Consider the following 18,201-nt stretch of genomic DNA (forward strand, 5'->3'; position numbering starts at 1 on the left):
TCTGAAATGAGTGAAGTGAGTCTTTCCCAACCATTCTCATCTGGTGAACTGGGAGCAAGAACACTTGTTTCCTCGGCCTTGAGCAGATGAAGACTTCCTTTGTACTGCCTAATTTCTTCCTATTTCTGTTACTTGGGATCATCCAGTTCTGTCTGTATCTTGTCTCTATTCTCCTCTCTGCTGATGTTGCCTCCCAAGTTGCACCTCATGAGCATTTCTCTGGTCTCTGTGCTGCTCCACTGAAATATATGTCAAAGCCAGTCCTTGAGGAACTCTGCCAAGGATTTCTCTCGTCAGTAATTCTGCTTTTTAGTGCTGCCCTTGATCTCCACTTTAGCCAGTTCTTTAGTTAGGAAGGACTGCTGGTTTTCCAATTCAAGTAACAGCTTCGTAGGGGTGTTGTTCCCCAGGGCTCCTGACACTGCTGGTCACAAAGTTTCTTCCTTAAAAGTATATCAAGTTACTCCTTAAAATAGGAAATTATATCTCAAGGAGGTTTAGAGTCTCTTAGCCCCTGCTGTTTGCATTCTACTCAGCAAGTCAGTCCAGAGAAGGTTCGGGCTGGCTCAGGTCCCTGAAGGACGAGGTCATGCTCTGTATGGGAGAGGAGCTTTACTTTGGCATTGTCACTGCCTGAAGCACAGTCGAGTCTGTCTTGCAGAACCAGCTGAACCCAGAGCCTCTGTGCTCGAATGCATTAGGCTTAATGAAATGAGAGGCGAGACCGTGATGTGCTGGATTTTATACAGGATGCTTCACTTTGGGTGTCCTCTCTGTATCTCTCAGCTGTGCAGCATGTAGACGATCTGATTTTGAGACCATTTCATGGCAAGGGCCTGTCTCTCTGTCCATGTTTCTCTGCTCACAGCTTGTGAACAGTATGCTGACCCTGCAGGACGCAGAGGGAGGCTTGGGTTAGGCTTGGGCTCCTTTTGGAAAAAGAGCTTTTCATTCTGTAGCAGTATAGGCTTTAGTGCTCTTCCAGGCAGGAACACAGCCAGGACCACAGCCTGCTGCAGAACTCCTGCTGCTTGGCTCCACTGCCTCCCACACAGAGGAGGAGTGTGTGCAGGGGGAGAGCCTGCCTGTGCATCTGAACACTGAAAGAAGGGTGATGGCACTCAGTCCTCGCTGAGCCCTCAGGACAGCTCTTTTCTTTTGATGTTCAAGGATTCTCCTCTCAAATCTGTTCTTGACTGATAAAGAGGTTATTATAGCAGTTGAGTTTTCTTGAACACTGATCCCTTGTGCAGAATCTAAAACTGTGCCATTCCTATAGCACATACTCCCTTAGAGACATGTGTCCAACAACTGACTTAAGGTTGCATTCGAAACCCTGGCATGTTATTATAGTCTGTCTATCCAGGGAGTTCCCAGTAGTGTTGAAAATATAAGTTTCATCTTGCAGTGCAGAGCAGGTTGGGATTCTCCACACCTCAATGCAGGTTGGGTGATTTAACTCATGTGGCCTGGGGAGTCACAGCATTACTGGAAGCAGATCCATACCCTCCCAGCCCAGCTGGAAGCAGACCCCTACCCTCCCAGCTCAGCACATAGACAAATAAAAAGGGCTTATAAAAAGAGGGAGAGGGACGTTTTATATGGGCAAGTAGTGGCAGGACAAGGGGTAATGGTTTTAAACTGCCAGAGGGCAGGGCTAGATGGGATATTGGGAAAGAATTCTCTCCTGTGAGGGTGGTGAGGCCCTGGCACAGGTTGCCCAGAGAAGCTGTGGCTGCCCCGTCCCTGGAAGTGTCCAAGGCCAGGTTGGACAGGGCCTGGAGCAACCTGGGCTAGTGGAAGGTGTCCCTGCCCATGGCAGGGAGGTGGAACAAGATAAGCTTTTAAGGTACCTCCCAACACAAACCAGTCTGTGATTATATGATTCTTGATTCCTTATATTTGTAATTTGTCTTCCCTACAGGTTTCTTGAAATGATGGAAGCCCGAAGTCAAGGACACACGTCACCACTAACAACGAACGGGCAGAGCCCTTCCTCTGGCTCCCAGTCGCCCATCGTACCTCCGAGCTCCACGTCGACGGGCAGCTCTAGTCCTGGCACCCCACAGCCGGCACTTGCCACAAGCTCCACCATCTCTCCTGACCCCCCACCATCCTTTTCACCGGCGCCTGCGCCCGAGGCCCCACAGCCCCACATACCCGCGCCGGCACCCCCGGCCACAGCCCCCCCGCCCAAGCGTGGCATTATTGCGCGGCTGTTTGGGACGTCCCCTGCCTCAGAGCCCTCTCCTCCCCAGCCAGGTAGGTGCTGGTGCAGGTCTAGGCAGGATGTCACCTGTGGGCCTTTCGCTGTCTCTGGGCTGGGACAGAGGATGTTTCACACATCTTGTTAGAGTTGGTGCTAATAATGCCAAGGCCATAGGTTCATCCCCATATGGATTCGCTTAAGAGTTGGACTCGATGATCCTTGTGTGTCCCTTCCAACTCAGAACATTCTGTGGTTCTGTTTTATTTTCATTATTTCCCTGTGAGAGGCTGAACAGACAAGTGTGTGAAGGCCCAGTGTGTGTACAGCGAGGCTGTCACTCTCTGTTTTTCTCCTGATCAGTATTTTGGTTTGTCTCTGTGCTGGGCTTGGATGGGGACTGTGCCCAGGCAGCTGGGTGGTGGCTGTGGCATGCTTCAGGAGGAAGGTCCTCAACACACAGGAGACACTAATAAAATAAATAAATTAACTGTCAGGTTGTTACCAGGAGCACAAACACCTCTTGAATAGCAAGAAAAATGGTTAGAGAAGCTATTTGAAGTGCTGTCCTTGCACAAGTGTGTCAGCTCGGAGGGTCCTGTGTGTAGCAGAGAGCAGTGGAGTGCTGGGTTTAAAGGTTATTCAGCCAGAAATGATCATGTAGGTCCAGGCTCCGCAGCAGATCCCCCTCCGGGGAAATAACGCTCCTTCAGAGCTGCTCCGGGAGGAGGGAGTTGGGCTTAGCTCCTACCTCAGCACTGGTGCAACGTGGAGCAGCTTAGCCCTCAGTCCCAACTCTGCTAGACAGAGTGATGAGGCAGAGGCATCAGGGGTTTGTTGCATGTCATTTTACTGATCTGGACCTTAATTTGCCTGTCACATTCACTTTGTTTGCAAAGCTGACTGGAGCTGCAGAGCTGGCACTGCCTAAAAATCCTGACATGGTTTGAGTCACCGTTTGGAAATACCTTCCCTCTCACACTGTCAATCCCTCGAGCTCACAGTGCTGCCAAGGCACCCACAGAGAGAAAGGAGGAGGTGCTGGGAACGCCAGTTGCAATTTCAGATGTTGAAATGGTTCTGGTTAGATCTGCACACAGTGTTCTGCATCATGAACCTCTTCCCAGATATGACACAGTGCACACATTTTGGTTTGTTTATGACTCTTCCTACCCAGAAAAAAAAAACAAAGACCAAAGAGGAGCAGATGTTAGAAATTCCTTGTCAATAAAAAAACCTTTGTTGTATTGAACTGTAGGAATAAAGAGACAAGTGGTCTACTACCCAGTGTTACAGCATTTAGGTTTGGGGTTTTTCTTTTTCTTCTCTTCCTTTAACTCTGACTTAGCTTGAGAACTGTTTTGGGCTTGTGACCTGCAGCCCTGGTATCTCAGGATGCTTAGGGAGGGTTACAAAAGGCAGCCAGGAAGAGCTGATGTGTCGGTGTTCTGAGATTTCTGTAGTGTGCCAAGAGTCTGCACCTCCACTGGAATGTACCCAGGGACTAGTTCACTAGTTCACTAGTTCACTGTCACCAAGTAATCCTTGGATTTTTCTGGGAGCTGCTATTTAAGCTTTTTCTTGAAGTCTTGGAGAACTAATTCTTTTGGCTGGGGTTTAGCTTACACCAACGGTATTCTATGGCATTAGTGATAGCGTTTGTATGCAAAAGTGATCTGAAAGCTGTGCTAGGAGAGCAAAAAGCAGGAAAAAAATAAGACACAAATCTTGTTCATCCAAAAGAAAAGAGCCTAGATGTAAATTGCAGTGTGGGCAGAGGAAAAAGGTTGAATACTGCAAATTCCAAAATGGTTAATTACTTCAGGCTTCTCAGTTATGCTAATTTCATGAGCTTTCATCCTGATACCTTAAAGATGGGCAGATGTGTCTCTACAAATAAACTGTATTAAAGTAAACCTCTTCTTGAGTTAGCTCTTGAGCGTTTGTTTACACAGGATATCTAAAAGCACAGGGTGAACAATTCTGCCTTGGACAGTTACAGCTGAAAAAAGCAAGAGGATAGGAGAGAGTGAACCAAACAGTCTGGAAAAGGTAAGAGAATAGTGAGGGGACATCCCACAGGAGCAACGCACATAGCACAGGTATAAAACCTGTGGTACAGGCACTTGCCGCCCTCCCTGGAGAGCAGAGCCAGTCTGTGCCAGAGGTTTTCAATTCTAAACCACAGCAGCCATGAGTGCCTTCATGCCAGACTCTGGGCTGATTTATATCTTGTTTATAACCTCCCTCTGCCTCATGGTTGCTGCCACCCTGGGCAGCACAGATCTGGAAAAAGCCGATTTCTGTCTTGCTTGTGTTGACCCCCGTGTTTTACAACTCTTGTCACTAATGCAGATCCTTCTGCTGCCACTCCTCCCCCTGATCCTGCAGCCCCTGCCAAGGTACAGAGTGTGGAGGACTTTGTTCCCGAGGACAGCCTGGACCACAGTTTTCTGGAAGACTCGGCGCCGCAGAAGGACAAAGGGAAAGCACAGCCCAAACACCGTGTGGATAGTGAAAGGTAAGGAAAGGAGGGTGGAGGGAGGGTGGGACAGGGACACACCTGGATATGCAGCCTGGCTAACCTGCTGCAACCATTCAGACAGTGATTCCAGAGCTGTCCCAGAGCTTTTCTGGGTACGGTATGGTCAATCCTAGCATTCACTGTCTCCCATTTAGTGACAAACACTGCTCCCTGGAAAGGAGGAACAGCAGGAAAAGCAGGTTATCACCTTCCTGGTGCTGCTGTCTTGCTTTGTGCACAGGTTAAACCACTGGATCCTTTGGGTCAGGAAGGGATTTTCCTTCTGGCCAAACACACTGAATTATTTGCAGTATTTTCCTTCCGGAACACAGTGCACTTTGCAGGGATATTATGTTTTCCTTAATGAATATTTCCCTTCTGCAGAGGCCCAAAGCATGACCAAGCTCCTTTGTGACCTGGTACTGCCATTCCTTAGACACTATAAGGGGATCTGGGGTTTACTGGAAGGCACTTGGGGGCAATCCATAGCTCTGTGGAATTTTGGAAGGAAGGATGGAGAGGGTCATGCTCCTTTGGGAGTGTCACAGCATGGTTGCCTGCAGATTCCAAAAACCTCTTAAGGGGTGCCTTTCTTTTTCTTTGTCTATGTCTAATGTTTCTTTCCAACATTTTCTGTCTGAATTGGCAAGAGATTTGATGGGTTGATAAGGAATGGTTTGGATGATCACATCCAGATGGTAGTGATCTGTGTCTCAAAGCCCGGGTGAAGATGAGTAACAAGTGGTGTCCCTCAGGGGTCTGTACTGGGACCAGTGCTGCTTAATGTCTTCATCCATGACACAGACAGTGGGATCGACTGCACCCTCAGCAAATTTATCAACAGCACCAAGCTGAGGGTGCAGGTGACACTCCTGAGGGATGGGATATCATCCAGAGGGACCTGGACAAACATGAGAGGTGGGCCATGGGAACCTCATGAGGTTCACCAAGGCCAAGCTAAAGGTGCAGAACCTGTGTCAGGGCAACCCCTGGTATCAGTCCAGGCTGGGAATGAACAGATGGAGCAGCCCTGGAGAGAAGGACTTGGGGGTGCTGGTGGGGGAGAGGCTGAACATGACCCAGTCCAGAAACCCCCTGTGTCCTAGGCTGATCCCACAGCGTGGCCAGTGGGGAGGGGAGGATTCTGCCCCTCTGCCCCCTCAGGTGAGACACCCCTGCAGAGCTGCCTCCAGCTCCGGGGTCCCCAACATCAGAAGGATGTGGAGCTGTTGGAACAAGTCCAGACAAGGCCAAGGAGATGCTCCAAGTGCTGTAGCCCCTCTGCTCTGGAACCAAGCTGGGAGAGCTGGGCGTGTTCAGCCTGGAGAAGAGAAGGCTTTGGGGAGACTTTATTGCAGCCTTTCAGGATTCAAGGAAAGGTGAGGACAGAGTTTTTATCAGGGCCTGTTGCAATAGGACAAGAGGTGATCGTTTTAAACTAAAGAAGGGGAGATTCAGACTAGGTATAAGGAAGAAGTTTTTTACTGTGAGGGTGGTGAGGCAGTGGCATAGGTTGCCTAGAAAAGTGGTGGATGCCTCATCCCTGGAAACATTTCCAGTCAGGCTGGACGGGCCTCTGAGCAACCTGCTGCAGTTGAAGATGCTCAGTGCGGAGAGGTTGAAATAAGCTGAGCTTTAAGGTCCCTTCCAACCCAAACTGGTCTGTGACTCTGTAACTGTCTATCTCCTCCAAATGGCAGAGCTGTGCTTATGCCATAAGGTGGATTTTCTTTTTTTTCCCCCTTTTTTTCTTTTCCTGGCTTTGATTTTTTTAACCAAAAAGTAAGGGAAGGGGCATTGTGTATACTGAGCTGCTCAGACAAGAGAACGTGTAGTGAGCTGTCTGAAAGCAGACTGTCTCTTAAGAGGTGACCTAAGCATACTCACAGGCTCTGCATCCCTTTGCTTAGTATGTTCCTTGCCGGCTGCCTCTTGTCATCAACACTGGATTAACCAAGAGACTAATTAAACACTGACACCTAATCTGTGAAAGTGGTGGATTCTGCATCTTTTGACATCTTTGTCATGATTCAGTGTTCTCTAGTTCAACCACAGCAACTTTAAATCAGTGCTGTGTGTGAGGCTCAATTTCTGTCTAACGCAGGTCAGCCTGAATCATCATCCCTTGTGATGGCAGAACACGTGGATGTTTTATTAAAGAAAAAAAAAAAGGCAAGGAAGAAAATATTGGTTGCTGGCAGCATGCTGGCCTACAAAGTGTCTTGCTCATGGCTGTGGCTGAGCTGGGATATTTTTCTGTGTTTGACAAGAAATTGTCGTGAGAGCCAAGCCTGACCATGCTGGGTTTGGCCAAGGGACTGGCCAAGGGAAGTGCCCTCAGAGCTCTGGAGCTGCAGTTCTGCTGTGGGCAGGAGGCTGGATCTTTCACAGGGGCTTCTCTGCTCCAGGGCGTCGGTCAGTAGAGGCAAATAGGTACAGGCAAACTGTATAAAAAGGCAAACGTGTTGAACAGGAGTGCAAGAACCCTGCTCCTTGGTTTAGAGTTGACATGGTTTTGGATACTCTGATGTCCTTTTGCACTCTGTCCCCAGTCTGGGTAGCCTTCCAGTGTCAGTGAGCTGGTGGGGGCAGAAAAAGAGACCCCCTTAGGGCTTTCACAGAGCCCACACTTGTTCACAGCTTCATCCTTTGCTGACAGTGGTACCCAGTGCAGTCAGAACAGCTCTGTTTCCCTGGGAGAAGACCTTGCAGCACATCCCTGCAAATTGACATTCCTCTGCAGCCTGGCATCCCTGGCTTGCTCTGGTTTCTTCTGTAGATTACGTAGTTTTCTCTATGGTCTGGCAATGTAATGTTCTATTTCTTGCCAAAAGGGACCTACCGCAATAAGCCAGATGTGCTGAAATTGAGACATGCAGATGTGGCTCTGACCTTCATCTGCAATAACCATTTTCCTTCAGGATGCCAGTTACAGCCCCATGGTACCTGGGAACAGCATACAGTTTGAGCCACATTAGAAATCTAAAATCCAATTTTTAGGCTTCTCCCCACCCCTTTCCACAATTTATCCTAACACTGGAGAGAAACTTTCAGACCAGAGGATTCTGTAGGGGGAGGGGGAAGTATATACATTTATTTACACAAATAAATACTATACAAACTAAAGGCAACTATATATATATATATATATATATATATTACATTACTATCAGTCAGTCCTTTCGAGCCCCTCCTTTAACTTTAGTCCAGGAGCAGCCTTTAAGGCTGATATGTAACACAGTCTTTTGCTGTGGGAGTGTTCTGGGCTCCTGAACGCTCCCCCCTCACCAAGTTCTAGTTGTTTGTTGTAGTCTCTCCTCCTCGTGAAGTCCGAGAAGATAGGTTTGAGTCCTTGCTCTTCAGCTGCTGGTGATTTCTCCCTCTTGGTGTCTCACCTCGTTTCATAGGCTGCCACTGAAGATGTGGCAGAAGAATGGGCCGTGGTTTGAGACTTCATGAAGTTACTTCTCTTACCCAAATCAGAGGAATCACCTCAGTGACTGTAAGCAAGAGCCCTGCAGTGAGCTCTGAGAACACCTCAGCGCACTGTGGTTTCGTATGTGCAGCAGAGATACATTCACAGGCTTGGAAGGCACCTTGGGGGTCGTCTGGTCTAATCTCCCTCCTCGTCCAGGGCTACTCAGAGCAGTCGCCCAGAACTGTTTCCAGATGGCTTCTGAATATCTCCACGAATGGAGAATCCACAGCCTCTCCAATGCCCAGGCATGCTGTCAACTGTATTTCAGTTTGTGCCCCTTGCCTCTTGTCCTGGCATCAAGCAGCAGTGAAAAGAGCCTAGCTCCACTTTCTTTATACCTCCTTCAGCTGTTTAAATACCCTTTCAAGTTCCCCCCCCAGCCTTCTCCAGACTAAGCAGTCCTGACTCTCACATGGGAGAGCCTTTCCTCTTGTGAGTGCTGCTCCAGTAAGTTAATCAGTTATTCATCCTCGTGGCCCTTCATTGGACTCACTCTCTCTAGTGTGCCTATGTGTCTCTTGTACTGAGGAGCACTCAGAGCTAGACACAGAACTCTAGCTGTGGCCTCACCAGCGCTGAGCAGACGGGCAGAATCACCTCCCTGACCTGCTGGCACTGCTTTGCCTCATGAAGCCCAGGATACCATTGGCCTTCTTGGCAGCAGAGGCACCTTGTTCAGCTTGGCATCCCCAGGAGCCCCCAGGCCCTCTTCTGTCGAGCTGGTGACCCCCAGCATGTATTGGTGTGTGGGGTTGTTCCTCCCCAGGTGCAGGACTTCACACTTCCCCTTGTTGAACTTAATGAGGTTCCTGTCAGCCCATTCCCAGCCTTGTCCACATCCCTCTGAGTGTCAGCATGACCCTCTGGGCATCAGTCACTCTTCCTGGTTTGGAATCACGTGCAGACTTGCTGAGGGTACACCCTGCCCCGTCATCCAAGTCATTAATGAAGGTGATAAGCAGGACTGGGCCCCATATTAATCCCTGAGTACACCTCTGGTTTCTGGCCTCCAAGCAGACTTCATGCCCAAGTCTGCTTTCCTGAGCTCCAGCTTGCTTTTTACTTTTTTCCCTGCCCTTAGGATCCTGAATTTCACCAAGGCTGCCTTTGACCTTCACTCTCCCAACACGTGCCCCATGTTTTGCGTGTGTGAGGTCCAGCAGAGCGCCTTTCACTGGCTCCTCTATCCCTCGGAGGAGGAAGTGACCTTTAGTGTGGTCTGGGAACCTCCTAGGTTGCCTACATCTTGCTGTCTTGTCCCTCCAGCAGGTACTCAGCTGGTTGAAGTCCATGGGGACCAGGGCCTGTGAACTGGCCTGTGAACAGGGCTGCTCCTCTCTTTTTTGTATGGGGCCTGATGCACTTGTTCTTCCCAGCTGGGCAACCTGTTGCAGGCACCTACTGTGGTGTCACCTTTACCTGTTCTCTCTGGAACCCTGACCCCTAAGCTCCCAGCTGGCTCCTCATCCTTCCCCAGGCAGAGCTTGGTGTGCTCAGGCTGCTCCCTCCCATGGAGGAGGGCAAGGTCTGGTCTGGCTGCGAGCAGGATGTTGTACTGTGTCACTAAACTGCTTCCTGAGCTCCAGGGTGTGTTTGCTGCCAGTTGTAAGAATTTGTTTGCTCTTGTTGAGCTGTAGAAAGGCTGTAAATTTTGGCATTTGTTGAAGTAGGGAATTCTTGATTCTTTTGCAATTGATGTTTTGTCAATTTCCCCCGTTCCCTGCTCCATAACATCTCTAAAATAATGGAGCAAGAATTGACATGGAGCAGCGATGTTAGAAAAAAACATCTTCTTTTCCTGAAATTCCTCTCAGTGAGGAATGTCCTCCTGCCTGTGGAATAGGGCTGTTCTCCTTAAGGATCAGACATCTGTGGAACCTTCCAGCATTTAGTGACAGCTCTTGGGGTTGCTGTAGCTAAATCCCAGCACAGGCCTATGGAGATGAATGGAGTCCTGGGTTTTGTTTAATGGTATGTTATGGTTCTTTGACTTGCAATAGAGAACTCCCCGAATCAGTTTCTTTACCAGTTAATTAGGAAGGCATTTCAATCTCCCAGTTTGCTGTTTCAGAACTTAATTTGCTGCTCTTTAACCTGATACTCTGAGCCAGTGTGTAAGTGACTGCACTGAAGGAGCTAATCTGCTCCAAAGGAGCTCCTGCCTTGGCTCCTGCTGGGTCAGGCTGGCCTGAATCCTGGGTAGTCTGGAGGTGTCTGAAAGCCAGTTTATGTTGTACCTGGCAGTGTTCCTGATCTGTCTTCTCAGCATCCCTAGCTATATCTTAAATGTTGATTAGGCTGCTATGCCCTTGCATCTGAAGGGCTCTGAACTGATTCTTTGCTTTTATGGATCTCTTGTGCATATAGTGGTGCCCAGCTGCACCAGCCCAAGGGAGGGAAGCCAAGGACAATGGTTCACTGAAGAAGGCCTCCATCTCCTAGAACACAGCCATGCAGGCTCATTCTGTGATGTGGGATTCCCTCAGCTTACCTGCGTTATTAGGGCTTGGGTTTTTTCCTCTTTCTTTATCCCCAAAAAAGGACGTGGCAAGAGGATTCTGGTGGCTGCCCTGGGGCTGTGGGAACACAGCCCGTCCAGGTGTGAGGCCCTGAGCTCAGGTTGCAGCAGGGTTTGTTTCCTGCCCAGCAGCCAGTCTGTCACTGAGGACACCCCAGCAGACTCTGTGATCAGAGCAGACCTCAGCCAGTGTAGTCAGTTTTTGGGGGGTACCTGTGCCCACAATCACACTGGCTCAATACTTATGCCAGCTTGGCAGTGCCTTGAGGGTTAGAGAGAGCCATTCAATGTACTTGGGTTTGCATGCTCTGCCTTCCTTCCAGCTGGAACCTCAGGACCACAAGCTGATCCTAGTTTTGCCTTGTCAGACCCTGTTTATACTGCAGCAGTGATTTTCCTGATGTGTATTCACTCCACTGCTCTGCTCTTAAGCTGTCGCTCAGCGATCTGTGTTGGTTAGACATGGAGGCAGTGCACTCAGTGCAAAGAGAGGTGACCCACTTTGGCGAGGGGGGGTAGAAACATGGATGTTCCATTCAGATTGGGAATGCTTGAAAGGCTGCAAGTCTGGATGGTGTCTGGTAGGACAGTGGCAGCAATGTCTGAAGAGCCCCTATGCCTAATAGAGTAGTGATGTGTTAAAGAAATGCAATGTCTTTAGTTCAGAATAATATCCTGCCATTTTTAGGATGCCACTCCATTTTCTTTTCAGTGCATTTCAAGAGGAAACCCTGCCAGTGCTTTGCAAACGAATCGCTCACTTGTAATTCCTCCAGCCTTGGGGGCTGGTTTGGGCACCAGCTTTCCTCTCCTTTGTGTGACCAGGCTGTGTGCCTGCTTCCTGGCTCGGTGTGAGAGCAGCAGTGTTAGTGATGAAGGGGCTCTTCAGCAGCCTGTCCCTGCTCAGCCAGGCGCTGCGCTGAGTCCTGAGAGCAGAGGGATCCACACCAGAAACAGAGAGGGCTGATGTTGACCCAGCTCTTGGCACTCCAACCCGGACAAACACCGGTTGTGATCACTCTGGCTGCACCAGGTGTCATCAGCATGGTGTCCCATTGTCACAAATAACTCCATTGTCTGTTGGCAGATGTATTAACTCTTTAAAACTGACTTGTAAGCTGATATCCAACCATATGAGAAGAGTCAGAGTGAGCAGTTACCAGTGTTTAGGGCATTTCTCTTCTTACCAGCACACCATCCTCCACTGTCTTCCAGTGCTTACCTTGTGACTGGGAACTGACTGGGAACACCACCTTCTTCCAGTTTAAGGACTTTGTTTATGTCTCTAAAATCTAATCTGTTCCAAGCTGTAACAATTTTTTTGTCTCTGTGTAAAAATGAAGACTGTGCTTGTATAATCCATGTGGTGTCATTAAAAGGACAGTGACTTGTGTGTGGTGGGTTATTGGGGAGGAGCTAGGTATCTCTGTGAATAAAGCAAGTAGAACAAGGAAAAGTGATATGAAGGCTCATCAGCTGAGCCTGGGGAAAATCTATATTTCTGACATGAGCAAATCCTTCAGAAAGTATTAAAATTGAGTCCTGGGGACATTCAGACAAGAATCCACAACTTCAGCTGCGAAGCTCTCAATCAAGCTGCCTCTGAACACAGAACTGTGCTACATCCAGGGATGCTGACAGACTCCCAGCTCTGAATGTGTGTCCTTAGGTTAATTTAATTTCGGGAATGTTAAAGCATGGTCTCGATATCTGTGTGCTTCAGGGAGCACCACAGAAATAGAAACGATTCCAGGAAGCTGATAGCTGAGTGAGTTCCCATAGCAGTGACAGCATATGATCAGGTTTAATTACAGGATGTGGAGATGAAAGCAGGCAGTTCCCATGGTTTGACTGACTGATCCTTGCATGTTGGATGGAGCTCCATGTTCTGATGGAGCTGAGGCCACAGGCTGCTCTGTACCAGTGAGGCTCACCTTTTCCAGCCACTTATTTCCAGCTTGAGAGGTGGCAGCTGCTCTGTGACGCATCCTAATGTGGCCTTTTTGGTGCAGGGCTCATGCCAGTGCTGCAGCCTGCAGGGAGCAGGTCCAGCCTGAGCTGGGCAGTGGGCAAGGGAAGGCTGGCACTGCATAGAATCACAGAATCACCGACTGCTTTGTGTTGGAAGGGACCTTAAAGCTCATGTCATTCCACCCCCTGCCATGGGCAGGGACACCTTCCACTAGCCCAGGTTGCTCCAAGCCCTGTCCAACCTGGCCTTGGACACTTTCAGCTTCTCTGGGCAACCTGTGTCAGGGCCTCCCCACCCTCACAGGGAAGAAATTCTTCCTAATTTCCAGTCTACCCTGCCCTCCTTCAGCTTAAGGCCATTCCCGTTTGTCCTGTCCCTCCAGTTCCTTGTCCCAAGTCCCTCTCCAGCTCTCTTGGAGCCCCTTTAGGCACTGACAGGGACTCTCAGGTCTCCCTGGAGCCTTCTTTTGTCCAGGCTGAACACCCCCAGCTCTCCCAGCCTGTCTCCAGAGCAGAGGAGCTCCAGCCCTTTAATCATCAGCTGCCCTGGGCTGAGAACATTGCTCCTGAAATTGGCTGGAGAAGCCAGGCCAGCGTCAGTCTCTGTCCAAGGGGAGGCAGGTCTGTCCAGCCCATCCTGGGGTGGGTGGCTGATCACTGTCTGTTTTGCAGCGATGGAGAGGTAGCCGGGGGGAACCCCATGGTGGCAAGTTTCCAAGATGACCTGGATCTGGATGACAAAATTCCCAGCAGACCAGTGCTGGCAGGAGAACGGGTGCCCAGCAAGAACATCACCCTCTCCAGTGAGGAGGAGGAAGAGGAAGAGGTGAAGGACTCTAAGGTCATCCTCATACCAGATGGAGACAAAAACACGGAGCAGGAAAAAGAAAGGTACAAAGCACAGGCAGAAGTGTGGGGTTGTGCTGGCCTCTTCTCAGTCCTGCCACTGACTGTGTGCAGCCTTTGGGAAGTCTTGGTGTCTCTGTGAGCTTGTTCCTTCACCTGTGAGCTGGGGCTGTAGTTACTGTAGGTGTAATTTCTTTGTGCAGTGTTTCCTGCCCCGTGCCTTAGAGCACTGAGCTCCTGTGGCCACTGGGACGGTTCTGCTTGGGAGTGACCCAGCCTTTTCCTCAAATTTGAACAAGAGCCCATAGCTGGGCGCCAGAATGGCTGTTCATAGTGGTGTGGGGAGGGGAGAGGAGTCAAGTCTTGGGTGAAGGGAGTGGAGTCACTCGTTACACCCTGTGCTGGGGAGCAGTGACCTGGGTCATGTTCTCCACAAACCACATCCTGTGGGTGATATCAAGCATGATGTGCTGGCATGGACACCTGTGCCTCAGCATTCACAGAGACACGAGGGTTATCCTCAGCCTGAGTGGTGTGTTTGACCACACCCCCACACCACACCCCTCCCCTCCCCTCCCTCTCCCCCCCCCCAGGATGAACTGCCTCTCCCAGTGGGGTGCACAATTCAGCCCCTGAGGCAATCTCAGCTGTTAATTGTGCTTTGTTCCACAGAGTGGGAGTGGACAGGCTCTGACAACTTGTTTCTTCTCAGGTCTTCCCGAAGTTCTCTGAAACCACAGAGTGAAGCAATTTTGACCAAAGCAACTGACCCGAAGCCTCCTGACAGTTTACCTCCCCGTTCTGGGTCTGAACGAAACGGCAGCAGCAAGGTCAACACTGGCCTGGCAGCCACTGCTCCTGCCCCTGCAGCAGCAGCCCAGGCCTCAAAGGCCACTTCCCAAAGCAAAGGACTTGCTTCCAAGCAGAAAGTGGTCAAAGAGGAGAAGCCTGAGGAGTCTGACAGTGATCAAGAGGGACCAATAGCTACTCAGATGCTCTCGTTTGTTATGGATGACCCAGACTTTGAAAGTGAGGATTCTGACAGCCAGAAGAAGAAAATGGTAAATAACATGCCTGTGTTGCTGTGAGCCGTGCCGAGCTGAGCTGGAAGGGTTGAGGCATCTCCCTGAACAGAGTCTTCATCTGTTCTCCCCTCCCTCAGGAGCAGTCGCAGCAAGGCAGGTGCTAAGCAACCTGCAGAGATTGATGTAAGCAGAAACCCACCAATGCTCTGAATGTGAAAGCCACATGGCAACAAGAATCACAAAATCACATATCTGTAGAATACCCTGAATTGGAAGGGGCAAGGATCATCCAGTCCAACCCTTAGCCCTGCGCAGACACCCCACAATCCCACCCTGTCCCTGAGAGCATTGTCCAAACACTCCTTGAGCTCTGGGGAGCCTGTTCAGTGCCCGACCACCCTCTGGGGGATGAACCTTCTCCTAATATCCAACTTAAACCTCCCCTGACACAAGGTTTGTATTTGCAAACACAAATAAGATTTGTGCTTATGTGTTTTACTGTGCTGCTTATTCTCTGCCAGTCCAAAGCACAAACAGTGCAGCAGTGTGGAAGGTACAAAATACAAAGCTATTGAGTCTTCATCCAAAGTTTAACATGTAGAAGTGTGTCTCTGCCAGAGAGAGTGAGCTTCTTGCAGTCAATCCAGCAATCAAAAGGCCATCACAAAATTTGCTTGGCAAAGCCTTAAGGGAAGAAGGAAGTCTGCCTGGGAAGGACTTTCCAGGATAGCCGAGGTAGCTGTAATGTCTGCAACATTCAGCACATGCTTGCAGGTGTCTGCTCAACCACAGGGTACACCAGGAGTCGCCCCACAGCCCCCCATATTACAGATGAAGAAAACACTTCTCCCACCCATCTTCTCTGAGCTGGTCAGAACTTGCTGCGTGGCTTAAGATACCCCTGATTTCAGTGACCTGTACCCACAGCCTGCAGAGCAATCCCTGGAAACTGCTGACAGTGATTTGTGATGGGCAGTGGCTGTTCAGGGGTGCCCTGGTGTCTGTGATAGCTGGTGTTCAGGGAGGTTCCCTGTGTCTGCATCATTCCAGAATCTTGTAGAAAGGGCGGTTGTCCCAGTTTCTTTGACCTTGCCTATGTGTCATGCTGTTTATTAAGTAATTTTCCATTCATCTTGCATCTTCACTTCCTGCTTTTCTTGGCAGTTTAATATGAAAACGAAGTATTTGGAGCAAGTTTATATCTCCTGCATGTGCTGATGAGAAGGGATTGGTGAGGGTGTCAGTGCAGCAGTGTCTGGGAATGCCCGACACAGGAAATGCCCCATAACAGGTGAATGTTTTCCCACTGCAAGATGTACTGGTCAGGCAAACCAGTAAAGCCATCACCATTAGCAAGGTGTGGGGCATTGCCTCGACCAGCAGCACAGCAAGGCTGTGTTCAGTCGGTATACAGGGATATAAGGTATATGGAAAGGTTGGATTACAAATTCTGAAGAGAATCAGTTGACAGTATCAGAAGATCATTAAACTGAATTTCCATTCCCGTCATACAGAGACGGAGGATTTTTGGGTGGTATCCAGGCTCTGCAGCATCCTGAGTTTTATCCCGCAGTGAAGGGGCAGGTTTGCCCTGGGAGCATATTCCCTTTTAGCTCGATGAAGGGAGTTATTCTGCAAACACACTCTGCTTCCTTGGCCCTGCTGCCTCTGGTACCTGAGACCCACAGAGCTGCACAGCAGAAAGATTTTGTCTCTCAGGGCTGGAGGTGAGTTTTCAGCCTATTTGGTTTGATTTTCCCAAAACAGAGGTGCCTCCCCAGGGCAGAAAAAAGCTGATGCTGGTGCCATAACAGAGCTGAAGGTCTCATTTAATCCCTTTACGTTGGGAATTTGATTTCAGCAGCCCCAGTGTGACGTTCTCAGAACACCCTTGCCAGTACCAGTGTGACTGAGGCATTTTACCAAGGCAAGAAATAGAGCTCATAAGATCCAGGAGGGCAGTAGCAGCTCAGTTCAGATGCCATTTCCTTCCCTCCTGCCCACCTGCTGACATCTGACATTTTTGTGTACTAAATGGTTAGAGATTTTGGTTGAAGCATTTGTCAGTGTTGCCTGCCTTTGCTTGTCTCTAGGATGAATTCCCAGTGCGGGAAGATCTCTCAGAAGTATCTGATGATGATACCTCGCTGGCAAAGCCACCCCAACCTGTGAAATCAACAGTCCCCTCATTTAAACTGAAAAATGACTCAGATCTCTTTGGTTTGGGTTTGGAAGAAGCTGGTCCCAAGGAGAGCAGCGAGGAAGGTAAAGTTCACACCTTATATCCACTCTTGCTGCTTTTGTTTGTCAGGCATCTGTTTTTTCCAAAGTGGTTCCAGGGTGTCAGCAAACCAATTTGTACTAAATAAAACACCCTCTAATTTCATGCAGTGCCCTATGTGAGTCTGTAATCTGGTTTAACACAGCATGAGTAGCTTTAAATTTTTCCCCATGAGGAGATAGGGAACTTGGCTTGTCCGTGGCACCAGCCATGTACTATTTTAGTCCCAGCTGAAAGCAGAAGCACATCTTTCACAAGCTGCTGCTGTGTAAGGCTACCTGCTTAGCCTTGCCTGTCTGGCAAGTGCCATTCAGCATTGCAGTGTCCACCTCCTCAAGAATTTGGATCAACTTGAGCACAGTGCTCTGACATACCCTGCCAATTTCCTCTTCTATTTTTGGGAAAAATGGGGTGGGATCTTGATCACAACCTAAGCATTCCTTGGGCTGTATTTTTCCCCCCCATTCCCTGAGGGAACAAGTCTTACTTGTGCAAATAATTCCTGCTGTCTAAGCTTTACTGCAAAGCAGCTTCTATAGACCTGCCCTGATGTCACAATGAAAGATGGAAAGTTAAAGACTTAAGGAAGGAAGAAAGCTGTGAGCAGCACCAGAGAGAGCTGTTAAAAAAGTGTGAGCAAGGTATCACAGGCTGCCATGGCTTCATCAGCTTGTCGCTCTGAGCTGCTAAACAGCAGAGCTTGAAATAACTGCAAGTGCATCTGCAGAGGCCCAAGTCAATAATTTAACTTCAGTTTAGCATCTTTAATAATTCACCGTGGGTTCCTCCTATCTCCTCTTTTGGTGATAAATATAAAACCGTTTCTCGGTCGTCAGTCTTTGGAACTTGACTGGCAATTAAACTTCTCCATTTACAGAGCAGCTGAGGAAAAAGGGCTGTGTAGGTAAGAGTGACAGTTAAATCGCACATGTGAATTGTGGTGCAGTCATGAAGCCTTCTGTGAAACAGCCAAGCAGATACTCTGCTGTTCAAGGAGGTTTTGTGCAGAGACAGTGGAAGCTCAGCAGCCACAGTCACATGGGACAAATGTTGTGACAGTGATGGACTGTGGGACTCATTTAATAGTATTCACCCCTGTAGAGTAGGGCTGCAGCAGGGTTGCTTTGGGGATGTAATTTCCATACACAGTGTGAGCAGCAGTGAGTGTTGGCCGGTCAGGGTGTCCTATCTGCTGGCACTATGTCCTCAGTTGTCCTCAGAGAAGCACAAACCATGCCTGGGAGGATTTCCATCAGAGGAAAACTTCCCGGGAGCTCTTCTTCAGTTCTTGAAATAGTAATCCAGTCCCAAATTTGGCCTTCGGACCATTTTGTAAAGCTGGTCTCTAGATT

At 49.2% G+C, this 18,201-nt stretch overlaps 1 protein-coding gene across 3 annotated transcripts in view; it reads left to right on the forward strand.

Moving 5' to 3' along the window:
* RABL6 (RAB, member RAS oncogene family like 6) overlaps positions 1 to 18,201 on the forward strand; it is a 55,262-nt gene that overhangs the window by 33,997 nt on the left and 3,064 nt on the right. For 2 of the 3 annotated variants that reach the window (XM_027666976.1, XM_027666975.1), the window contains 5 exons: positions 1,925 to 2,262; positions 4,562 to 4,727; positions 13,370 to 13,588; positions 14,256 to 14,604; positions 16,662 to 16,833. In XM_027666976.1, the coding sequence (XP_027522777.1) occupies positions 1,925 to 2,262; positions 4,562 to 4,727; positions 13,370 to 13,588; positions 14,256 to 14,604; positions 16,662 to 16,833 (1,244 nt within the window). The remainder of the gene's footprint in view (positions 1 to 1,924; positions 2,263 to 4,561; positions 4,728 to 13,369; positions 13,589 to 14,255; positions 14,605 to 16,661; positions 16,834 to 18,201) is intronic. The other variant, XM_027666974.1, reaches the window with a different exon arrangement.

This window comes from Corapipo altera, unplaced genomic scaffold, assembly GCF_003945725.1.
Source record: "Corapipo altera isolate COAL_440 unplaced genomic scaffold, ASM394572v1 93, whole genome shotgun sequence".
NCBI lineage: Eukaryota > Metazoa > Chordata > Aves > Passeriformes > Pipridae > Corapipo > Corapipo altera.